At 44.7% G+C, this 25,951-nt stretch overlaps 1 protein-coding gene across 1 annotated transcript in view; it reads left to right on the plus strand.

Annotated features, from left to right (window-relative positions):
* Positions 1-23,490, plus strand: part of TNKS1BP1 (tankyrase 1 binding protein 1) — a 39,401-nt gene extending 15,911 nt beyond the window's left edge. Inside the window, exons 4-11 of the mRNA XM_056851335.1 lie at positions 220-292; positions 1,917-3,371; positions 4,560-6,349; positions 20,029-20,440; positions 21,717-21,858; positions 22,389-22,522; positions 22,778-22,938; positions 23,396-23,490. Of these exons, the coding sequence (XP_056707313.1) occupies positions 220-292; positions 1,917-3,371; positions 4,560-6,349; positions 20,029-20,440; positions 21,717-21,858; positions 22,389-22,522; positions 22,778-22,938; positions 23,396-23,456 (4,228 nt within the window). The 3' untranslated portion in view covers positions 23,457-23,490. The remainder of the gene's footprint in view (positions 1-219; positions 293-1,916; positions 3,372-4,559; positions 6,350-20,028; positions 20,441-21,716; positions 21,859-22,388; positions 22,523-22,777; positions 22,939-23,395) is intronic.
* The last annotated feature ends 2,461 nt before the right edge of the window (positions 23,491-25,951 follow it).

Below are 25,951 nucleotides of genomic sequence, written 5' to 3' on the forward strand. Positions count from 1 at the left end.
ATTATGAGTTCTGGCCATCCTCAGATCTTCACTGCAGGAAAGTGGTTTACCTGTCAGGGGAAATGGCCTTTGATGGGATTGCAGTGATGCCTGGAGCTTTCAGTGAGAAGGGCAGGATAAAAAATCAGTAGAATTAAACCTTCATGATATTTACTTTTGGTTGTCTTCGGTAATAGCCAGTTCTGTCTCCTGATAATGGTGCCTCTTCCTTTCTTTCAGCAGCTCCAGCCCACCTAGCATGAGCTGCGATGGAGGCCAGCCTGGACTTCGCAGTCCACCGTCTCCTCCTGGCGTGAGTTATCTGCAGCACGGCAATTCCTCCGCTGGGCTCTCTCCTTCCTGGCTTTCCTCTGTCTCAGGGGTAGCTGCCACCTCTCTCCTTCCGGGCTCCCTTTCTTTAGGGTGCGTGTCTCTTTTTCTTTCCCAGCTAATGCTTCTTCTCAAGAGGTGGTAACCAAAACAAACAATGGACCATCATGCAGTACAGTTGGGTTTCTCAGGTCAAGCTTGTTGTCTCTTTTTCTGGCACAGGGTATGGCATCAAGCTTGTAAAAATGGTAGGCTCTAGCTTACCCAGGTGCCTTGGTTCTAGTTCTTGGGAATATGAAATAATCAGGCCTGTGCAAGAGTGCTTGATTCTTTGAAGGTGGAGAGTTAAATTTTTTCCAGCTCTACATGGTACAGCATTTTAAAAAAAGGCATACTGCTTGCTAGTTGGTCATGGATGCTGAATGATTGTTTAAGCGGCCGGTGCACCAGAAACCTTTTTCTTCATTGTGGCTCAAAAATATTGGGATGTTTGCTTATTTAGGAAGAGGTGGTGTCCAAGCCTGGTGACTTGGTTACCTCCAATGAGAGACAGCTTTGCATCGCAGTTTGGAGTTTGGATGCAGCGTGTGAAAACAAGCATACATAGAGAGAAATTCTAGAATAGCACACGCCTCTTGGTTTCCAGTTTGATACGGGAAATCCATCAATCTCTGCCTACTGGGTAGGGCCTGCCTTGCTACAACCAACAGTAGTGAAAAGCTGGCACCATATGGTGGGTGTGGCCAGGCACAGTTGGTGGTGTACGCTGCAAAGTTTACAGTGCAAGGGCATTGCAGTGCACCACTGATACAACACTTATGCACTTGGCATAGCTGTAGCACCCCCATGATGATCCCAGTATTGTCTTGCTTTAGGGAGCTAGAAAATAACTTAGCAATGGACAAAATCTCGCTCAGGCAAACAAGATAGTGGGAGCCTACACAAGGCTTGGCAGCGCCTTGGGGCCTTTGCTGGAGGGGAGGGAGCAGCCATGACTCAATATAGCACAGTGACTTGGCAGGTATGCATGAGGCAGTTCCTAGTTGTGCTGGGCTGCTGGCCAAATCCCCTGCCAGGGAAGGCACAGCACCCTCTTCCTTCACAGAGATCAGGGTGGTAATGATTAACTCCCTTTGCCTCACCCTGGAGAGGAGGGGGTGAGCAAAGCCATTGGCCCACTAGGCGTAACCTGCCCATCTTGGCTTTATTTCCAAGCTGAAGAAAGGCAAGGCCTGGGGTGGGGCACAAGATCTCTGTGACTGCAGCATGTGGACTGACTTCTTCAGCTTTTCTTTTTCCCTTCCTCTTCCTGTCTTTGCATTTCATTACCTTCCGGCTTATTTGATTTGGGGGGAAAGTCTGCAACTTGGGTGAGGGGTGGTCTTTTAGGAGGAGCAGCTTCTACTGGAAGAGCTGTTCAAAAAAGGGGGAAATACCCCACAGTGGTTTGAACTAAAGGGACAGGGTTGGGGGATATCTCTTTTATTCTGAACCCCCCCCCCCATCTTGGGGCCAGAGAGGTTGCACTTCTGGATTTAGCTGGGATCCTTGGGAAGGTTGCAGGGAGGGAGGATAACTTTTAACCTGTTCTTCCCTTGTTTCTGCAGGTCTCTGTCCCACAGACCTATCAACCCCTTGCCAAGCTCTCTTCTGGAGTCACTCCTGGGTCCCCTGAGGCCCCTGCTGAACCAGCCCAACCTCCGGGTGCCCCATATCTTCCACCAGATAATCACAGCACCCGAGCTGAGCTTTCCCCGGGCTCTCCAGATGCTGTTATTAAACCCCTAAAATCTTCCACTGATGTGTCCTATATTCTCACCCAGGCTCCAGGTTCCCCTCTGGCCCTTGCTGACCCCTGTCCCCTTGGATCCCCCAGTGCTTCTGCTGAGACTTCCCTGTCTCCATGTCCCCCCAGCCCTTCTGCAAGGCATCATGAGGGCTTACTTCTACCTGGGCCATCTCTCAGTGTGGCTCTTACTCCACCTGCTGATCACAGCCCAGAAACTCCCAGTTGTCTCTTGGGCATCTCTGAGTCTCCTGGTTCCCCAAACACTCTTTCTGATTATTGTCTTGGTTCTGATCAGCCTCCTGGCTCCCCCTCTCATGCTCAAGAATCCCTTCTGCTCTCCAGGAACCAAGATTCCCCCAAGAACCATACACAGGCAGTCCCTCCTGAGGATAAGCCCCCCAACCTTTCTCAGCTGCCCTTGCGGCGTGCCTCAGAGGGAGTGGTGCGGCCCCAAGGCAAAAAAGGCAAGGAAGAGCTGGGGGGATCTTGGGCTGCCCTGCCAAGAGGGGGTCCTCCTTTAGAGCAGGCAGCAGTTGGGGAGTCCAATTGGAGCCTGTCACAGTCTTTTGAATGGTCATTTCCTAACCGGACTCTTGAGTGTGGTGGGAAGAGACTGGGGTCTCCACCCAGGTCTCCCATTGCAGAGGCAGAGGACACAGGCCTCTTGGAGACCGAGTTGGGTGGGAACATCTCCAGTCCCGAAAGGTCTTATGAGGAGAGAAGTTCAGAGGGGCTGAGCAGGAGAGAAGATGAGGCTGAGGCATATGGGAGCTCTCCTGGCTGCAAGGACTCCTGGAGCCAGGCTGTGGGGCAGCCAGAGTCCCCTTCTGCCCTTCTGCAGATGCCTGCACCTGGAGGACCCTCTGGTGGGAGAGAACCTAGCAGCCATGAGCTAAAGGGTCCTTTGGTGGCAACAGGGTGTGGTTTTCAAGAGGAGGATGAGGGCGTATTGCCTTTTGATCCAACCCAAGAGGAGGGGGCTTTGCAGGCAATGGAGCCCTTACCAAGTGTAGAACAGTCTGCCCCCCCTGCACAGCCTTGCATCTCATTCTTGGAGGATGCCCAGATACAGACAGCTATGTCCAGCCGGGAGGATGAGTATACCCTGGATCTGGTTCAGAAGAGCAAGACTGGTGATGCCGACCCCCTGAGGGAGGTTGAGCATGATCCTAGCTCGTGCTGGCTGGACGAATTGCTGGCATCACCTCCACCCAGTGCAGATGACACTAAGAGGAGAAGCACGCCCAAGTTGGATGACCCCACAGGACCAGAGGTAATGGATCTCTGCTTACTGAGCATATGGGAAATTGGCTGAGACCAACAAAATGGATTGCATGTAGAATATGCCATAGGGCTTCTCATTCTGTGATTTTAGGACTGGTATGGAATGGGTTAAGTGGATAAAAAGGTGGCTAGGTGGGTATGCATTCCTGCCTGGTTGGGTAACAGACTGGGCTTGTCTTTGCGAGGGGCAGGTCTTGGTTTTAAGTGAGCCGCAAAGTGGTTAAACAGGTTGGATGGCTGCAGAGCGTGCAAGAAACGAGGCTGAGCCAAAAGGTGCTGCCATATGGGATAACCCTCCTGTTCCTCCCAGGTTGACTGTTACCGTCATCAAATCTTGCCTGCCCATCTACAACAAAGATAGTTCTGCCTGTTCTGTTGGACCTCGTGATCAGTGAGAATCTGTAGCTTTATTTCCAGCCCACTCTGCTGAGAATGAATTGTGGGATCTTTGGTTTGCTTGCAATTTAACAGTAATTTTTGAACATACCAAGAGAAACTTGGTTGAAACAACCATGACCGGTTTATGAATTGTTATATGGGCCATGCAACTGAAGGTTAAGAAATCTGATGGGACAAATAGAGTTTGGGGAACTTAAGTTCTGTATTCTCCTACCATACATTTCCTTTCCCTCATCTCTATATAGGTATGTTTTATTTACGCATTTTTCGTCCTCCTTGCCTTTTGCTGATGCATTCCTATCAAAATTTCTAATTTTATTTCTCATACCTGAATGTTTAGGAATCCATTTCATGCTGTGGTTTTCTTATGCAGAAAGCACTTCTGTGTAGAAATGTGCCATAAGCATGTACATAATCAATTATATCCTACAAGGCATATAACTTGCTCCATGTACACATGCTTTCCAGTCTAATTACATTTGTGCAGGATAATTGCGCATGAGTTGGACACATTGTTCTATGATGGTGTGCTTTCAGTAGAATGTGGCCCTTAGAAGATGAATATATTCAGATTTTTCTTTTGGGTCTACCTTTGTAGACCCAGGAATTGGGGAGACCCGTCTGATACCTTCAGCTGCACATGTCCATTTCTATCTGCTTGATATCGTAGTCATATTGAGATAAGTGGGTGGAAGAGAGGCATTTTTATTAAATTTGCCCCCCACCAAACCTCTCCTCCTCCATGTGGTCTCCTCTTTCTTTTGCTTTCCTTTTATAGGATCTTCTTGGATGGTCACGGAAGGACCTTTGCAGTGAGTTTGGCATTGCAGAGACTGGCCGATCCACAGCCTTTGACATAGGATGGGCTGAAGAGGCTGTTGGCAGCAAGGCCGAGTGGGCTGATGAGACGGAACAGGATCGTGAGTTTGGTACTAGCAAACGGGACTGGCCGAGCTCATACAGTGCTGATGATGATGACAGGCAGGATATGAAATTTGCTACCAGCTCACAAGACTGGGCCAGGGGGACTCCATTGGTGGGTAATTCCAGCCAAGGCCAAGAAGATTGGCTGACTGCCTATGGCAGCAGCTGTGCTGACCAGCAGATTGGGGAGTCTGATTGGAGCAGCACATATGACATTGACTCTGCTGAATGTCAAAATACGGAGCCTTACGTGAGGAAGCCAGGCTGGCCAAGGCTCTGCACTGATGCTGATGCTGATGAGGGGAGCAGGGAGTTTGCTGTGGGAAACACAGACTGGAGCAGCCAGTATATTGTGAGTGCTGGTGACAGAACTGACTGGCCCAGCAGTGCTGAAAATGCCAGCTTTGTGGAATCAAATGTGAACGCTAAGTCATCAGATGTGTCTAACAAATGCAGTCCTGTCCACCACCAGGATACACAGCCCAGTATCAGGCATTCTGAGGGGGCTGATGATGGCAGTGATATTGACGGTCCCTATCAAGAGGCTGCACTCAGTGCCCACCAGTCAGGTTGGCCTAGTGAAACCAGTGCTGACAGCAGTGCCAGTGAACTGCAAATGGGATTCAATGATCAGCAGTTGGAGCAGCCTAGTACATGCAGTGCCAGCCATCCTGCATCTCAGGTTAACATCCAGCAGCATTCCCGGCCTGATGCATATGGCTTTAGTGATGCCAGTTGTCTAGAATCTGAACTAAGTGCCAAACAGTCTGATTGGCCCACTAGATTTGATTTGGGGGTTGACCAGTGCCAGAACAGTGAATTCAGTGTTGGGAAGCCAGATGGCATTGATGAATACAATGATAGCCAAACAGGCTGGGAAAGAGAAGTGGATATTGTAAGTGGAGGCAGCACCCCTGGGTTTGGGTCTGGAGATGCAGAGTTCCGTGCCCAGAAGACAGTTTGGACTGATGACTACATCCTTGGTGGATCTGATCTACAAGGTAGTAACTTTTCAGCTGGCACAAGAGACTGGGCCAAAGGTACTGATGTCTCAGGAACTGAACAAAAAAAGGAGTACGGTGCTTCAGGGAAGAATCAAGGAGCAAGCTTTGACCTACTGGATATGTCAGATCTAAGAATGACAATAGATTTGGTGGAGACATCTGACAGCCTGATAGACCAGACTCGAGATTTAAGAACTGTCGCCATGGATGAGCCCAGAGGAGTTGGAGAGGGGCAATCTGACTGGACCCAAGATCTCAGCCTTGGAGGCATAAGCCTCTCCAAAGCTGAGAGCCCAGATGAATCTGGAAAACCTACAGAGAAACAGCCTGATTGGCCCTCTGCCCTGGGCTTGGCAAGGTTGTCTGCCTCCTCAAATGCAGGGCTTGTGAATCTAGAGTTGCCAAGAGAACCTGGTGTGGGACAACCAGATTTGGCGTACAGCTCTGGCCTTGAAAGCATGGATATATCTGATGAAAGTTCCAAAGGTTTGGATGGGGCTGAGGAAGCAGGTCCAGTGGAGATGGACTGGACCAGTGAAAGTCAGAAAGAACACCAGGACCACAGTTTTCGCTTTGGAGCTCCTTGTTTGGGTGGTGGTGAGAATCAGCAACCAGGAACAAGTGAAGACCCTGGAGAGAGGTAAGAGCCACAGTGACCCTCTAATAAAGGTAGGAAAGGAGCAGAATAGGACTCAGTACGACAAAGAAATCAAAGTATATGTTACTTGTGCTTCTGTGTTGTTAATCAGGCTTTGTAAACAATTCGTCATTGGGTAGCTGCCCACCCCTAATCTGTCCCAGTCACTGTGCGTTACCTGTTGCTTCTACTGGCAGTTAATGTAATGGTACTCTGCTGCAATCTGATGCCACAACAAGCTCTTAATTAAACAGAAATTGGTTGGCATTGTGTACGAACCCCACTTGTCCACCTCCTCTTGTGCGTAGAGCTTGTTCAAACACATCCCAGTTTCATAGAGCTCCTGTTTGCTGTGACTCCCACATGCAGGTACTTTGGCAAACGGGACTTTGTTTCCCCCTGCAAGTTGGGATTCTAAATCTCTGTTAAATCCCAGTTTTGGATCCTGGTTTATGGGTGGAGAAGCAAGCTCCCGTTTGCTGAAATGCCTGCATTTAGATGCCAAAAAAGAGCTTAAGCAGGAAGTATTCTGTGAAGCTGTGAGTGCAAGAGGAGAGGAGAAGAGTAAAGAGCCCGTGAGTAGAGCAAACAAGCTGTGTTTGTGCATGAGGCTGACAAGCCACCATTTAATTTGTTTGCTGACATCTGAATTCACCTTCTGTGTGCCTTTGGTGCACAGTTGATGAGGCAGCTCTTGCAGTTCCTCCTTGAAGTCTGAAAGCTTGGAGGTGATCAGGATAATCAGCAGCCACAGTGCTTCTCTGTAGAGGCAGCTCAGGGCTGTGGCAGCAGCTCTTCTGGCTTTCCTCCTAACTTTTGCCTTAAAACAGAGGGAAGGGAGGTAGCCAGGATAAATGGGGCTGCTCCTTTCTGCTAAGAGGGACGGAGGCAGAGATCAACATGTCCAGTGTTGTTGTGTTCCTTAATCGGAAAACCCAGTGGTTGTCTATGGCTACCCTCCAGTCTGGTCATAAGAACATAAGAAAGGCCATGCTGGATCAGACCAAGGTCCATCAAGTCCAGCAGTCTGTTCACATAGTGGCCAACTAGGTGCCTCTAGGAAGCCCACAAACAAGATGACGGCAGCAGCATTATCCTGCCTGTGTTCCACAGCACCCAATATAATAGGCATGCTCCTCTGATACTAGAGAGAATAGGTATGTAGCATGACTAGTATCCATTTTAACTAATAGCCATGAATACCTCTTTCCTCCATGAATATGTCTACTCCCCTCTTAAAGCCTTCCAAGTTGGCAGCCATCACCACATCCTGGGGCAGGGAGTTCCACAGTTTAACTATGCATTGTTTGAAAAAATACTTCCTTTTATCTGTTTTGAATCTGTCACTCTCCAGCTTCAACAGATGACCTCGCGTTCTAGTATTATGGGAGAGGGAGAAAAACTTCTCCCTGTCCACTCTCTCCAAACCATAAATAATTTTATAGACCTCTATCATGTCACCCCTTAGCCGCCTTCTTTCCAAGCTAAACAGCCCTAAGTGTCTTAACCGCTCCCCATAGGACAGTTGCTCTAGTCCCCTAATCATTTTGGTTGCTCTTTTCTGCACCTTCTCAAGCTCTGTAATATCCTTTTTTAGGTGCGGTGACCAGAACTGTACACAGTATTCCAAGTGTGGTCTCACCATAGATTTGTACAATTGCAGTATGATATCAGCAGTTTTATTCTCTATTCCTCGTCTAATTATGGCCAGCATGGAATTTGCCTTTTTTACAGCAGCCGCACACTGGGTTGACATCTTCATTGAGCTATCCACTATCACCCCAAGATCCCTTTCTTGGTCTGTTGCTGCCAGCACAGATCCCATCAGTGTATATGTGAAGTTGGGATTTTTTGCCCCAATATGCATCACTTTACACTTACATTGAATCTCATTTGCCATTTTAATGCCCATTCTTCCAGTATGCAGAGATCCTTCTGGAGCTCTTTACATTCCAATTTTGTTTTAACCACCCTAAATAATTTGGTGTCATCTGCAAACTTGGCTACTTCACTGTTTAACCCCAACTCCAGGTCATTGATGAACAGGTTGAAAAGCACCGGTCCCAACACAGATCCCTGAGGCACCCCACTGCTCACATCCCGCCATTGTGAGAACTGACCATTGATTCCTACTCTCTGCTTCCTATTTTTCAGCCAGCTCTCAATCCATAAGAGAACTTGTCCTCTTATCCCATGACTATGAAGTTTGCTTAGCAGTCTTTGGTGGGGGACTTTGTCAAAAGCTTTTTGGAAATCCAAATACAAAATGTCCACAGGCTCATTCCTGTCCACATGCTTATTGACGCTTTCAAAAAACTCTAATAGGTTAGTGAGACAGGACCTACCTTTACAGAAGCCATGTTGGGTTTTGCTCAGCAGACCCTGCCCTTCTATATGCTTGACAATTCTATCTTTAATAATGCTTTCCATCAATTTACCCAGAACAGATGTTAAGCTAACTGGCCTGCAATTTCCTGGGTCCCCCCTGGAACCTTTTTTATAAATGGGTGTTACATTGGCCATTCTCCAGTCCTCTGGTACAGAGGCTGATCGAAGGGACATATTATATATCTTTGTTAGAAGTTCAGCAATTTCCCATTTGAGTTCTTGAAGAACTATAGGATGAATACCGTCTGGTCCCTGTGACTTGTTAGTTTGCAGTTTGTCTAGACGTTCTAGGACTTCCTGCCTTGTTACCACTATTTGCCTCAGTTCCTCATTCTCCCCTCTCCAAAATCTCTGTTCAGTAGAAGGAATCTGTCCTGTATCTTCAACAGTGAAGACAGATGAAAATAATTCATTTAGTTTTTCAGCAATCGCTGTATCCTCCCTTAGAGTTCCTTTACTCCCATTGTCATCCAATGGTCCAACCGCTTCCCTAGCTGGTTTCCTACTCCTAATATACTTAATTTCTTATTGTTTGTTTTGATGTGTTTAGCAATATGCCCCTCAAAATCTGTTTTTGCATCTCTAATTATCTACTTGCATTTCCTTTGTGCAAGTTTGTGTTTGCTCCTGTTCTCCTCGTTTGGGGAAACCTTCCAGTCTCTGAAGGAAGACTTTTTTTCTGTAATGGCTTCCTTCACCTTACCCGTTAGCCATGGTGGTGACCTCTTGGACTTATTACTACCTTTCCTGACCTGCGGTATACAATCTAGCTGAGCCTCTAGTAATGTGGACTTGAGTAACCCCCAAGCCTTTTCCAGAGATTTAACCCTCCTAACTGTTCCTTTCAACTTCCTCTTTACCAGTTTTCTCATTTCAGAGAAGTTCCGTCTTTTAAAGTCAAAGGTAATTGTGTGAGATTTCCCAGTCACTTTCCCACTTACATATAAATTAAATTTGATGCCATTGTGATCACTATTGCCAACTGGGTCAACTACAGCCACATCCCGCACCAAGTCACTGGCAGCACCACAGAGTATTAAATCCAGGATCGCCTACCCTCTGGTTGGGTCTATGAACAACTGTTTGAGGGCACAGTCATTTAGGATGTCTAAAAAAATATTCTCTTTGGCTTGACTGGAGCATACATTTATCCAATCGATATGACGGAAGTTGAAGTCTCCCATTATTACTACTTCATTACCTTTACATGCTTCCCTAATTTCATTCTCCATCTCAAGATCACCCTGAGCCATTTGGTCAGGGGGCCGATAGAACGTCCCCAGTACTAAATCGCCTTTGGGGCCCGGAATCGTCACCCAAAAGGATTCTGTGGACGAGTCTGCCCTTTTTATGGTTTCTAGCTTATTAGACACTATGCCTTCCTTGATATACATAGCAACACCCCCTCCAATACGACCTTCCCTGTCATTTCTATACAGTTTGTAACCAGGGATGATTGTATCCCACTGGTTCTCTCCCCTCCACCAGGTGTCTGTAATGCTCACTATATCTATGTTTTATCTTAAAACCATGCACTCTAACTCCCCCATTTTTGCTTGGAGGCTTCTAGCATTAGCATAGAAACACCTCCACACTGTTTCTCTCTTTCGACTTGCCTGGCAAGTGCCTTTGGGCATCTTTAAGTGGCTATCCATCATTTTTTCCCCATTCCCTTTCATGTCCAAGTAATTCCCATGTGGGCAATCTGAAGCAATTTTCCCTTTGTCTGTGCGCGCTGAGTTTGCCCAAACCGGATGCTTCTCAGCTCCTGTCAGCTTTCCCCCCAGGTTCAGTTTAAAAGCTGCTCTTCCACCTTTTTTATATTACGCGCCAGCAGTCTGGTTCCATCCTGATTCAAGTGGAGCCCATCCCTTTTGTATAGGCCCGGCGTGTCCCAAAATGTTGCCCAGTTCCTTACAAATCTAAAGCCCTCTTCCCTGCAACACCATCTCATCCACGCACTGAGACTCACCAACTGTGCCTGCCGAGCTGGTCCTGCACGTGGAACAGGTAGCATTTCTGAGAAAGCCAACCAGGCGCCTCTAGGAAGCCCACAAACAAGACATTATCCTGCCTGTGTTCCAAAGCACCTAATATAATAGGCATGATCCTCTGAGCCTGGAGAGAATAGGTATCCAGGGAGAGTACGCAAACACAGTTATGCACTACTGTCTTTTCCTGGCTGAAGAAACACAGTGGAACACTGTGGCTGATGCAGAACAAGTTCATAGGCAGCAGCAATTGGGCTGCATCTGGACACTTGGAAACTTTTTTCTTTATCTTTGCCTAACCAATCTCAGAGGGTTGTCATGGGGATTAAATGATGGATGGGAGAATCATGTGTGCCACCTTGAAGGAAGGGCAGGATAAAAATGTGATGTGACCAGGCTAGTGCCTAATCACAAAGGTGCCTTTCATCTTGGCCCTCTTTTTCTCTAGTATGGTTAGTTTCCCATCCATGTCAGTGTTTTGGTTTGGCTGCCTGCCATATTCAGTGAATTTGAGAACAAGGAGACTGATTTTCTTTTGAATTGCATCCCTTTGTAGTGGTCTTGCTTCAGCAACATGCTGTACCAGCAGGCCCCAAGTCCTGTCCAAATCATCTGCCTGCTCATTCAGTCTGCTCTGAAGTTGCTTACTCCTGTCATGCTCTTGTGTCCCTTTGTGATGAGTTCGGGAGGAATCACAGTTGCTAAAGTTCTCCCATAGCATATTGTGTAGCTCTCCTACAATGGGATAGATAGCTCTTCTCACCTCAGCCTTCGCTTTGGTAACTAGTATTGCTTTGTCATTATGATACTTTGTTTTGAGATTCAGCATTTGCCTCTGTGGGAAGTGGAGAAATATCTAAAACTTACGGTGATAGTGTTGTGCCTCCTACATGTTCCTGCCTGTCTTGCATTTTTGGAAGAAGTTTATATTGTCACCTGCAATTTTATTGGTCCTTCAGAATCCATTCAGCTGAGCTGCAAATTAGAATCATAGAATCATAGAGTTGGAAGGGACCACCAGGGTCATCAAGTCCAACCCCCTGCACAATGCAATGGGGCAACAGAAAACAACTCGGCACCATCCTCTATATGACAGCCCCTCAAGTACTTGAACATGGTTATCATAACCCGTCTCAGTCTTCTCCTCTTCAGGCTAAACATACCCAGCTCCTTCAACCTTTCCTCATAGGACTTGGTCTCCAGACCCCTCACCATCTTTGTTGCCCTCCTCTGGACACGTTCCAGCTTGTCTACATCTTTTTTAAATTGTAGTGCCCAAAACTGAACACACTACTCTAGTTGAGGTCTAACCAGAGCGGAGTAAAGCGATACCATCACTTCGCATGATCTGGACACTATACTCCTGTTGATGCAGCCCAAGTCTGCATTTGCCTTTTTAGCTACTGCATCACACTGCTGACTCATGTTCAGTGTTTGGTCTACTAAGACCCCAAGATCCTTTTCACACACACTACTGCTCAGACAAGTCTCCCCCATCCTATAATTATGCATTTGATTTTTCCTACCTAAATGCAGAACTTTACATTTGTTTTTGTTGAAGTGCATTTTATTAGTTCTAGCCCACTTCTCCAGCCTGTCAAGATCATCCTGCATCTTGGCTCTGTCTTCTACCATATTTGCTACCCCTCCCAATTTAGTATCATCTGCAAATTTAATAAGCATCCCCTCTATTCCTTCACCCAAATCATTTATAAAGATGTTGAACAACACATCCAGAAGGATTCCTAATTAGGGGATATGGTTGATTTCCATAAATTGAATTTTGAGCATTTCTAACTTTTGATCTTCTTGACTTGACTTTCTTGATTATCAGTTTTGTCTTGCCAACACATTCATTGGCTTGCGTAGGACAGGGAACAAAAGGAGGCAAGCAAATCTCCCTGTTCCGTTATCACACTGAGCATCAGTCAAAGTGTAGTTTCCAGTCAGACGCTCCAAATTGCAGGGCTGGCACCAACACCATACAAAGTGGGACATTTGCCAGGGCCCAGAGAGCTGACCAAATCCCAACATGATAGAGGCCCATAACTGCTTTTGCTGTGGACCCTCCTGAACGTTGGTCTATGAGCAGTGGGGAGGGTGGCTTAAGCATCCCCTCAGCACAGGCATGATGCAGCTGGAATACTCAGAGAGATTCCTCTATCGGGATGCAAAATAGTGTTGCTCTGGGGCACTAGACTCCTCCCTTGAAAGTGTGTTGTTCACATTTCTCCTGTGGCAATACTTATCCAACCTCTTGGCTTCTCTCTAGGCCCTTGGAGAGGAGGAGGTAGGGTGAGTAAAGGATTGTGTTGATGTAGAAGTGGCACAGTCTTTCATAGGGAGGGACAGATTCCCTGATCAGGGTGGATAGGTACTGGTTTATTGCCAGAGCAAGTGGAAGAGAAGTATCTTGCCTGGCAGCCCTCAAACCTTGAACTGCACCTGTACTGCTAAGGAAATAAAAGTGGGGACCAGCTTGCTTCAGGCACACTACAAAGTAAGAAAAGCAGGTTACAACACACCTGCTCCCTTCTCTGTCCCTTTCAAGCTGAAAACTACTCTTTTTGCATACAGTGTATGCCCTATTGCTTCCAAAAGGCTATATAATGTGTTCTCCTCCATTCAGATATACGATATGCTTCTGATGAAGTTGGCTGTAGTCCACGGAAACTTGTGTTTCAGTCAATCAGTTCCTCTTTAAGAAGCCACAAAACTTCTTTTTTGCAGCAACAGACTAGCACAACTATCCCAATAGAATAAAAAAGCTTCTGTCTCTGCTTGGAATACGTCTCTTGGATTCTTAGGTCTTTCTACTTTAGAGAGCTCACAAATCCAGAAGGAAGAAGGGATCTGGAAACTTGCTGAAGTGCAGTTATAATTCTGGGGCAAAACTTCTTCAGGTCTTCTTATGATATACTCTGTGGATCAGCAGAAACTAATAAGGGAAGCTAGGAAAATTTTAACTAGACTTACCTTTAAAAGGAGGCTACTCCTAATGATAAGAACTGTCCTTTTGGGGAATGCAGCCTTCAAAGGTGGCATCTTTTCCATTTTGAGCATTCCGTGTTTTTTTAAAATCCAGTTACTGAGATGGTGGCTGGGTAAGGATGCTTCTGCTTGTTCTCTGATGTCTCTGGAGAGGCCAACTGGTAGAACCTGAATATGGTTTATTTACAGATACAAGTTCCACCCAAGGAGACCTGGTATCATGCAGAAGATGTGCCGTCCATAGCAAATTCTGGCATCTCACTGCTAACTGCCAAGATGTTTGAGGGTCATGGACTAATAAAATTTCCTCTGGAGAGGCACTGTGTCTGTCTTGGGTCAGTTACTCCATGAACAGCTCTTTTAATTAGGCTGATTTATTCACTGACCTTTTCTTTTTATGTTTTGTTTAAATGAGTGTCTGGTTGTGTAAATCCCTTGTCAGGCAGATTAAGGTTCGACACTGAATTGGCCCAGACAGCCCTTAGATTCAATTGTTTGAGTTGTTTGTTTCCCCATGAACTTGAGACTAAAGAGGATTGCCATCTTTGGAATTTGGACTAACGTCCACTTTACTGTGTTGCTTCCTTCCCATCTTTCTGTTGTCACTTGCAGGATTTGTTCCCTTCATAGGGTAGCTATTGGTCCATATTTTTTCCAAAATATCCAGACAGTACAGGAATTGTACTGGCTTGCTGTCAAGAACAATTTTTGTCCAAACACTCAAAATCTGGATATAGTTGAAGAAAGGACCAAACAGATTTCATGAGTGGAGAGTTGGCTGGGAAGGAAAAGAACAGTATTTATCCTTCTTGGGACACACACACCCCTCATTCTGGCAGCAGCCATGACTTGACTCTGTTAGGGCTTATGATCATGCTTCTATATGTGGGCTCCTCAAGTGTGGTTGGACAAAGATGACTCATGACAGCACACACTCTGTATGAGTCATGTGATAACCGGAGAGCATTCTGGGTGGGAAACCCCTCCCCAGCCAAGTTGTTCTCTTCCTAAGCTATATCTGTTTCTCCAAGGCTGGCTGCGTATTAAAAGCTCAATAAGAGTTTTGATGGACTGGACCTGGAGGAGTCTATTTCCATCAGTTGCTGTCTGGGTGTCCTTGTTCTGCTCTTTAATCTCAACAAGGCAACAGCTTTCTCTTACTGCTTTCCATCACGTCTAGGTACACTGCCTTGGACATGGAGGTTTGTTCAGATACCATCATAGCTGACAGCTGTTATAGACCTATCCTTTGTGTCTAATTTTTAAAAGGGCATATGTATACATAACACAACTATCTCAATTCTTGCTTCAGGAGAAAGTGGTTTTCATTGGAGAAGTGGGGTGGTCGTGGAAGAGGTGCTTAATCTGATGCCCCCCTTTCCCCCACCATTCCTCGCTTCTCTCTCCTGCCCCGTCAGTTTCCCTTTGTGGTTTTTTTAAAGTCTATGTCAGGAAAACTGACCTGAAAGGCACAGTTCTCTTCTTTCTCTGCTATTGTCTGGAAGGAGTTCTATCAGGATAGATATTTCCAGTATGTATGTGCAAAATATCCCATTAGTTGATTGATTGATTGATTGAAAACCTTTAATGGCATAAGTAATATTACAATTGTTACAAAGGTACATAAAATATGCAGTCATTAAGATAAAAACATAGGCCAGTAAATTCCAAAAGTAGAAATTACAAATTACAAACTTTGGGCTTTTTGAACTTTCATTGGAATCGTTTAATAAAAATTGACGTTTTGCTTGGGTAGATAGGTGATATTTGGAAAGAAGCCAATTTTTTAACCATTTCCCACGGGGTGATTCATATAAGGGGCAGACCAACAGAATATGATCAATTGAGTCCAGGGAATAGGCATCACAGGGACAAGTCCTATCCTGGATTAGTATTTGTTGATACCTTCCATATAGCATCCTTGAAGGAAAGGCATTAACCCTAGCAAGAGAGAAGGCTCTGCGGAGGGGTGGGATGTCCAGCGTATGAAAATAATGGGGATATCCCATTAGTTACGAGTGTCATTGCTATTCTGAGTGGAACTGGGATGTGTGCTTGGCTTTCTCTCACAACAGTATTTCAGCGGTTAATATCTAATTTGTTTGTTCCCTTTGATGTTGTGTACTCTGAAGAGCCCCAGGTAGCTGGGTCAGGAGGAAGGCTGACAGTTGGTTACCAACCTAGCTGTGTTGAGTCTACCTCACAACACTACAGGAGAAGGCACATTTGTTTGGGTGAAAGTGTTCCTTGCGTGCTTTGAGATGGGGTACTTTCTGAATGCAAAGATGTATGAATGACAAGTGAGGACATGAGAGGACATTTTCAGAAAACTTGAAGCCATGGGGAAAACTTTTTTTAGTATGTGGCAAAATTGAAATGTGTACAGTACTTACTTTCTTGTCAAGCCTAGACTTAATCTACTGCTCTAACAGCATAAAACATATCACTGATAACATAGTATATAAAATTGTACCAGTTGACATATTTATAAAATTTGAAAAGATAAATGCATTATTTTTCTAAAAGTAAAATTGCAGATGTCACCCAATACTTGAGAGAGTTGCAAACTTCTGTACCCTATGCTGCCTTAGCCCATGTATCTTAGTTGTTGCCATCTGAGAAGGGAAGGAGGAAGATTCCCCCCGCCCCCCGGGCCTAGATGTCTCTGCCTACGGGATTCCCTTTTGCACATCAGCTTCTAAGTGCCCTGCTAACTCAGGTTTGTGGTTGAGGAGGATTTGAACCTGGGTCTGCTGAATCTGAGCACAGCACTCTAACCAGTATACTGTGCTGTCAGTCTGTAGAATCCTAAGAACATGAGCAAACATATTCTGGATTTCATTTTAGGGCTGTGTTCTTGAGTCCCTGTCCATAGATTTTTCCCCATTGCTACCCAGCCTATAGTTGAACATAGGTCTGGAGTAGCCCAGCACATCTTGAAACCCACTCAGCTGAAGGCAGCTCTGAGATTGAGCAGATCTCCTGTTTGTGTTGCTTGCATGAGGCTGTAAAGAGCCTGCAGGCTTTTTTGTTGTGTTCAGCTTGGTGAAGGCCTGTCATGGATGTAGCCTTTGGCCTCAAGTAGTAGCTGGAGCTGCATGTACCGCAGTCTGAATCATAGAGTTGGAAGAGACCACCAGGGTCATCTAGTCCAACCCCTTGCACAATGCAGGAAATTTACAACTGCCCTCCCCCCACACCCCTAGCGTCCCCTAGTGTTCTGGCATGCCCAGAAGATGACCAAGAAGCGTTCCCTCTCATCATCTGCTTAAGGTCATAGAATCAGCATTGCTGAGAGATGGCCATCAAACCTCTTCTTAAAAACCTCCAGGGAAGGAGAGCTTACCACTTCCCGAGGAAGCCTGTTCCACTGAGGAACTGCTCTAACTGTTAGAAAATTCTTCCTAATGTCTGGACGGAAACTCTTTTGATTTAATTTCAACCAGTTGGTTCTGGTCCGACCTTCTGGGGCAACAGAAAACAACTTGGTACCGTCCTCTATGTGACAGCCCTTCAAGTACTTGACGATGGCTATCATATCCCCTCTCAGTCTTCTCCTCTTCAGGCTAAACATACCCAGCTACTTCAACCTTTCCTCATATGATTTGGTCTCCAGACCCCTCACCATCTTTGTTGCCCTCCTCTGGACACATTCCAGCTTGTCTACATCTTTCTTAAATTGTGGTGCCCAACTGAACACAATACTCTAGTTGAGGTCTAACCAGAGCAGAGTAAAGCGATACCAGCACTTCGCGTGATCTGGACACTATACTTCTGTTCATACAGCCCAAGATCGCATTTGCCTTTTTAGCTACCGCATCACACTGCTGACTCATGTTCAGTGTACTAAGACCCCAAGATCCTTTTCGCACAACATGGGTTTCTCAAGAATAAGTCATTTCAGACTAATCTTATCTCCTTTTTTGAGAAATTTACTAACTTGCTGGATCAGGGGAATGCTGTAGACATAGTTTATCTAGATTTCAGTAAGGCTTTTGATAAGGTTCCACATAGTATTCTAGTTGACAAATTGGGAAAGTGTGGTTTAGATCCTATTATTGTTAGGTGGATCTGCAACTAGTTGACAGATCTTACCCAAAGAGTGCTAGTTAATGGTTCCTCATCCACTTGGAGAAGAGTGACTAGTGGAGTTCCTCAGTGATCTGTGCTGGGCCCTGTGTTGTTCAACATCTTTATAAATGATTTGGATGAAGGAATAGAGGGGATGCTTATTAAATTTGCAGATGATACTAAATTGGGAGGGGTATCAAATACGGTAGAAGACAGAGCCAAGATGCAGGATGATCTTGACAGGCTGGAGAAGTGGGCTAGAACTAATAAAATGCACTTCAACAAAAACAAATGTAAAGTTCTGCATTTAGGTAGGAAAAATCAAATGTATAATTATAGGATGGGGGAGACTTGTCTGAGCAGTAGTGTGTGTGAGAAGGATCTTGGGGTCTTAGTAGACCAAACACTGAACATGAGTCAGCAGTGTGATGCGGTAGCTAAAAAGGCAAATGCAGTCTTGGGCTGCATCAACAGGAGTATAGTGTCCAGATCATGTGAAGTGATGGTATCGCTTTGCTCTGGTTAGACCTCAACTAGAGTAGTGTGTTCAGTTTTGGGCACTACAATTTAAAAAAGATGTAGACAAGCTGGAACGTGTCCAGAGGGGGGCAACAAAGATGGTGAGGGGTCTGGAGACCAAGTCCTATGAGGAAAGGTTGAAGGAGCTGGGTATGTTTAGCCTGAAGAGGAGAAGACTGAGAGGGGATATGATAACCATGTTCAAGTACTTGAGGGGCTGTCATATAGAGGATGGTACCGAGTTGTTTTCTGTTGCCCCAGAAGGTCGGACCAGAACCAACGGGTTGAAATTAAATCAAGAGTTTCCCCCTAGACATTAGGAAGAATTTTCTAACAGAGCGGTTCTTCGATGGAACAGGCTTCCTCGGGAGGTGGTAAGCTCTCCTTCCCTGGAGGTTTTTAAGAAGAGGTTAGATGGCCGTCTGTCAGCAATGCTGATTCTGTGACCTTAGTCAGATGATGAGAGGGCCATCTTGGCCATCTTCTGGTCACTAGGTGTGGGGGGGAGGTAGTTGTGAATTTCCTGCATTGTGCAGGGGGTTAGACTTGATGACCCTGGTGGTCCCTTCCAACTCTATGATTCTACTGCTCAGACAAGTCTCCCCCATCCTATAATTATGCACTTCAGTTTTCCTACCTAAATTTGGAACTTTACATTTGTCTGTGTTGAAGTGCATTTTATTAGTTTTAGCCCACTTCTCCAGCCTGTCAAGATAATTTTGTATCCTGGCTCTGTCTTCTACTGTATTTGCTACCCCTCCCAATTTAGTGTCATCTGCAAATTTAATAAGCATCCCCTCTATTCCTTCATCCAAATAATTTATAAATGATTGTCGTTATGTTCTAGCCTGCCACGATGTGGAGATTTCACTGGTCTTGGTGCTATGGACACTGTACACTGTTCATTTCCCTCTGGTTTCACCTAAAGCAGCCTGCTGCTGCTTCCGCTACCTTAGAATCGTGTTAGCTTCAACCAGCATCCCAAAATGGGTACACCTCAGGAGGGCTGTACACTGTGATTCTTCTAAATGCGTCAGTCAGCTGTTGAGTCTGTGATATGGTCGTAACATGCCTTGTGCTGTGGGCATTTGCACTGCTTTCTCATTGATAGTCAAAGCCACTTGTAGGTGAGGCAGCACTGGTGTGCAGCTATAAATCCAGCAGTTCTTTACCAATAACCTCCCCTCCATCCTTCTCCTCATACTTGGTATTCTTGTGCACCCAAGAAGGAGAAGGGAGCTGCGTCCTCCTTGGCCTGCATTTGCATTTAAATGCTCCCTGCATGGCAAGGATGGCATTCCATCACCTGCTGAAGCTGGGGCCTAGCCTGGTAACTAATGGTTGGTTTAGCTTGTTTTCATATGATGATTGGGTTATGTCACGGTGATGTGGGGGGTGGGTAAAGAGGGGATTTTTCTCAAGGGTTCATGTTTACTCTTGGTGGGCCCTCTTGGATAGTAGGATTGAATATTCCTGCATGATATTGTCTACTCTGTTATCTCCATAACTCTGAGTTGCATGTGGGAGGTATTCCTTCATTTTTTTTTTTACTGATCTGTCTACTTATTAGTGTTTTAGCTAGAGCAAAATATTTCTAAAGGAAGATCAATCAATTTGGGGATTCATTGGGGAGGAAAGAATGGTGGCAAGATGGTGAAACCCTGTTGAAGAGGGTAATGGGGAGAATCTCACACTGCTTTTCTTTATCTCATGTCCAAGCAGGGAGTCCCACAGTAAACAATTGTCCAGCACCAGCCACCTTCTAGAAGAGATGGTTGTTAACAGTTCTGTCAAGGAGGTGGCTCAACAGAAGAGACCTTCTTCCTCCCATAGCTGCCATTCAGGAGAAGAGGGAGCACTCAGCAGCTTGACTGATGACCAGATGACTGCAGCTGAAAAGACTAGGGCCTCTCTTGTCTCAGTGGAGGTAAAGGAGGATGAAAAGGTTAGGTCCAGTGGGGATGGTGGTATTAGCCAGTTGGACAGTAGAAACTGTAGTCAACTACCTCTGGAAGCAAGGCGGCTGAGTTATCCAGAGCAAAATGGAAGCCAAGTGGCACAACCCATGTCCCAGGAAGGCCATGCTACAGATAGGAATGGAGCATCACCGGGGGAAACCTTCATCTTCTTAGTGGTAAGCACTTGACTAGGACATTCTGAGGAGCCCGAGACACATCCCCCCTGAATATGAACTAATGTGAGAGCTTGAGACCTGAGGGACTTTTGCTTTGTACGTAAAATGCATCATTGTCTTCCTAATGCTGCCTCTTTCTGAACTAGTAGATCACTCTTGACAAAATATTTTTCCATGTGCAGAGCAACCCTTCTGTCCTCCCTCCCTCACTGCTGAATTTTGGCTATTGTCTACAGATAAGGTTTCCAGGTGGGGCCTGGAGTTCTGGAATTACAACTGAACTCCAGATGACAGATCAGTTCCCCTGGAGAAAATGGCTGCTTTGGAGGGTGGACTCTATGGCATTATACCCTGATGAGATCTTTCTCCTCCCCGTGTTCTGCCCTCATATCTCCAGGAATTTCCCAACCCTATCTACAGACGTTATCACAGGCTTTGTAACTTGGCTCACAATTGCTCCCAAACAAAATAAACATACAATTGAGCTTGTGCTTTCTTGACGTGGTTCCAAGTTGGCAAATAGGGAGGGATGGTTTGGGGGGAATAAATATTAATCTTTCTAATATTTCTATTCAGCCAATATTGTGTCTTAATTTACATGGACTCTTCCATTCCTGCCCCCACTCCCCAGCTTCACATTTTTGTCCCTCGCTCTAACTGCAATAAAGGGGGAGAGTTGTAGCCAGACATGCCAATCTGCCCAGAGGCCCACCCACACACTGTTGTGTGTGCTGATGTGCAAACAGGACAAGCATGTCCAGAGTGTAGGAAGCCCCTCCCACACAGTTTGCTGACATAACAGGGCAATGCAGGCAGGCTGGCAAGAAGTCTGGTCGAAAGGTTCCTAAATGCTTCCCTATCGTCTTGCAGCCCTCAAAGTTCTTCTCATTACTTTCGTGGTGGTTGGGTTTGTGTTTCTTTTTTCCTTGCATGGTTCATGTATATTTTTTAATGTAGCTTTTTGGATTTTAAATCTACTGAAATAAAAATATTTAGGGATGGACAGAAGCAATCAAAAGAAAATTGACAAGTACAAACCACATTTTGGGGTGTCTTTTATCATATCACCCGGGTGGGCTCAAGTCGGTGGGATTCATTGGTGTTGGTGTTCATGGGGGTTTGTTCTGCAGGTTGAATTTCTTTGTAGTGTATATGGAATAGTCTTCAGTTCTGTTCCTGAAGGAGCAAAAACTGAGGATCTAGGTGGGGTATTCCTGGGCTTTTGTGGAAGGCTTGTTTTTGTTGCTCTGAACCCTTCTTTCCTTGCTTCCTTCAGGATACAGAGGTCCTTGACAGCACTGCGTATCGTGATCGGGCTAACTTGGGCCGTAAACGAGGTCATCGGGCACCAGCCACTCGATCTGGAGGTGCCCTTTCGGAAAGTGATAGGGACAGCTGGATGTTCAAAGATTCCACAGGTGGGATGGAATGCTGCAAGCTGGGTCTGGCATGTGGTTTACGTGCGACATCCTTTGGTGCATTATTGGTTTCTGTTACCTGCACTGCTGTGTCACTTACATGTTGAATGTGCATTTGAGGCAGACTTGTTTGTTTATACCTTCCTTTTCATCATAAGTTGCTCCCAGACATTGCTCATGGTTGGTTGTGGCTAAGATTTTTGGCAGGATTTTCCCAAGTGGCCTGTTGCCAATGTGTTCCAGGTATTGTACTTTAGGCTATTTCTTTCATTTCCCTGTGTTGGGGAGTTGGCATGAATTGTGATGTACTGGACAGCATTAGCATAGCTTCTTAGGCAGATCATGAGAGGGAGGGCATCTTGGCCATCTTCTGGGCATGGAGATAGGGTCACTGGGGATGTTGGGGGAGGTAGTTGTGAATTTCCTGCATTGTGCAGGGGGTTGGACTAGATGACCCCGGTGGTCCCTTCCAATGCTATGATTCTATGGTTCTCTGGATTTATGACACCGTCCCTTTGCTCTTGTTTTAGAGCCTCGAGTAGCTCCTGTAGTCTCTGATGAAGAAGCTGCTGAGGAGCCAAGGAGCAGACGGCCCCGAAATTCTCCATTGTCCAAGGGGGTGAAGGTGCCGCTTTTCCCAGGCCTCAACCCCTCAGCATTGAAGGTAGTATCTGATGGAGCAGACTGGAAGTAGGATGAGGAATGACAAAATGAGAACAAATGTGTTAGGGCAGGTTTCATGCCTGTTGGTTGAAAATGGTAATGTTCAAAGTTACTGACAGCGATGGTGGGGAGTTAATAGGGGGCAGGCGTGTAAAGGAAAGTGGTAGGTTGCCAATAAGCATCAGAAGGCGGAGGTACAGGACAGCCGTCGGTAAATTTTAAGGCTTGCTTATAATTCTATTGTCCCTTTTCCCAGGCCAAGCTACGAGGCCGAAACCGTTCTGCCGAGGAAGGGGATTCACACAGTGAGGCCAAGCAGAGTCCTGCCAAGGAGGCCCATGTACAGCGCTCTAAATCTTGCAAGATTGCCAGTGGAAAGCCTTTGGTGCTGCCACCCAAGCCAGAGAAAACCTCAGGGTAGGTGTGTGATGGTGGTGGAGATGGAAAGTGGCATGTGGTGATATATCGTTGAGGTTAGCATACCGGCCGTTCACATTAATTTCCTCCCCTGCTGTCATTTCTTTCTGGCTTCCTGGGCCAATATTGTTTTCAGAAGTTCCTTCTTTTCTCAAGGGAATTGGAAGTATTTTGTGTGCATGTGTGTTGCCCAAGTGGTTTACACTATCCTTCCCTCTTCCATTTTGCCCTCACAACAGCAACCCTGTGATGTAGGTTAGGCTGAAAGAGAGTGGCTGGCCCAAGTTCACCCAACAAGCTTTCATGGCTGAATGGGGATTTGAACTTAGGTCTCCCAGATACTATTCTGACCCTGTAACCATTATGTAATTTGACTATGCAGAGTAGGTAACTGTTTTTTACTTCTGTACGCAGTGTTGTTGTTTTACCATTTTAACTTTTTCCGAATCCTCCCCAGGTCAGAAGCATCATCACCCAATTGGCTGCAGGTTCTGAAACTGAAAAAGAAGAAATCTTGAAATGGAAATATTGAGGCAAGTGTCTCCTCAGAGGGCTTGAGTGTGGCTCTCTTCCCACCCAGGTTCCTTCTGCATGTGAGATCACTGTAGTGTGTTACATGCAGACCATTTGGTCTTTGGTGTCTGCAGCTGCGAGATGAGTTTGTGGATTTTGGCAACTGGTTCAGAATTCTCATAGAAAAGTGCTTGTGTAGAGTGTAGGAAGAGTGTAGGATCCAGGTACTTTGGCCTCCTGGCTCTTAGAGCTGGCTGGGGTGGAAGGAGATATAAGAGCAGCTGTGGCGTCTCTTCATTGCCAGTATCCCTCTGCCCCAAATCCTCTCCATCATGTGTCCCAGGACAGTCTTACTTTAGGAGTTTCAGAGCTGCCTGTGTTTGCACTGAAATAATACTTACATAGGTTAGATGTTTTCTAGTGCATATATGCTTCGCTCATTTGCAACAGTCTCCTTAGGCCAGGGAGGCCTTGTGCCCACCACTGAAATGCTTCTTGTGTGATAAATGCCCAGTGTACCATGCTCTAGTTAGCTGATCCCAAGGCTGGAACCCTCTTTCTGGATAGAGAACTCTAGTTGTTAAGGCAGTCCTGCTCTCCTCTTAGTTTCTGCTGGAATTAGGCAAGTATTATTTTTTTTGCTTTTTATAATTAAACAAAAACAAAACAAAAATAAAATCATAATACAATACAAAAAAATACATAAAAATACAAAATCACACAAAGGGCACTATTACATCTATAACAAATGGTTTCCATGCTATCCTTTATAAAATATATAGTGCACAAATCTCCACCACCCACCATTGTGCCCTCCACCCTTGGACTTCCGTAGCGGTGTTATGACAGCTTTTAAAAACCTATTATTATATTTCTTTATTAAAAACACATTAATCTATAGTTCATTAACTATACCTGTAAGATCCATTTTTGCCAATTTATCCCAATATGCAGCGGCCTTGGACCATGTTTTTTTTAAATTCATCCATATCTTTACCATGTAAAGAGTCTGTAAGTTTGGCCATCCGCATATACATCCATAACTTTTCTCTCCAGTCTTTAATTGAAGGTTTATTTATTTGCTTCCAGTTCTTAGCAATTATAATTCTGGCTGCAGCAAAGCTATATTGGCATATGACTCTATCATCTTTATCTAAATTCTTTCTAGGAATACCCAGTAAACAAAAGGCGGGGTCTTTTTTTATTTTTGAATTAATCAAATGGTTAGTTTCCTTTAAAACTAATCTCCAAAATCTCTTAATTTTTTTACAAAACCACCAAACATGCATAAATGTACCTATATCCATTCCGCACTTCCAACACAAACCCTCATCCTCTCTTTTCATTTTACTTAGTAATACTGGGGTTATATACCATCTGTAAAACATTTTATATAAATTTTCTCTTATTTCATTAGTAATGGTAAATTTAAATTCCTTCTTCCACAAATTTTCCCATACATCCAAATCTATATTATAACCTAATTCCCTCATCCATTTCACCATCACTGGTTTAACCCTTTCCTGTTCTAAATTCATTTCTATCAATAATTTATAAATCCTTCCTATCAATCCTTATTCCCCTTAGTTAATATAATTTCGAATTTGAATTTAGTCTGGTTAAACCCCATCCTATTATCCTTATTGAATATATCCCTTAATTTATAATACATAAACCAATCTTTAATTTGAAGCTCTTCTCTAGTTTTCAACATCCAGATCCCATCATTATATTCTATCATTTCTCTATATATATTACTATCCAGATTTAAATGCACGCCCCTTTTCATAAAAGCTTCTATGGGATTAATCCAACTGGGAGTTTTACTTTCCAAAAATCCTTTATATTTCTTCCATGTTTGTAATAAACTAAACCTAATAATGTGGGAATTGAATTCTTTATTTACTTTCTCCTTTTCATACCACAGGTATGCGTGCCACCCAAATCGTAAATTAAATCCCTCTAATTCCAATAATTTCAGATTCTCTAATAGAATCCAATTTTTTATCCAGGTGAAACAAGCTGCCTGATAATACATTCTCAAGTCTGGTAATCCCAACCCTCCTGTTTCTTTCAATTCCACTAAATTATTATATGCTATCCTATGTCTTTCTTTACCCCAGAGAAAATTTAAAATATATTTCTTCCAATTTTTAAATATCTGTGCACCTTTCAGTATTGGTAGATTTTGAAACAAAAAAAGCATCTTAGGTAATAGCATCATTTTAATTACTGAAATTCATCCCCAAAATGATAATGGTATTTTTTCCCAACTTTTTAAATCTTTTACTCTCTGTTGCCATTGATTTACATAATTGTTTTGGAACAAATTAAGATTATTAGGTGATATCCGTACACCTAAATATTTAATTTTATGTTCAATACTAAATCCTGTCTTTTTAATCAGTATTTGCTTTCGTGAAAGAGTCATATTTTTAACCAATATCTTAGTTTTATTTTTATTAATTTTAAAACCTGAAAACTGTCCATAAACCTCCAT

Source organism: Euleptes europaea, chromosome 6 (assembly GCF_029931775.1).
Source record: "Euleptes europaea isolate rEulEur1 chromosome 6, rEulEur1.hap1, whole genome shotgun sequence".
Taxonomy (NCBI): Eukaryota; Metazoa; Chordata; class Lepidosauria; order Squamata; family Sphaerodactylidae; genus Euleptes; species Euleptes europaea.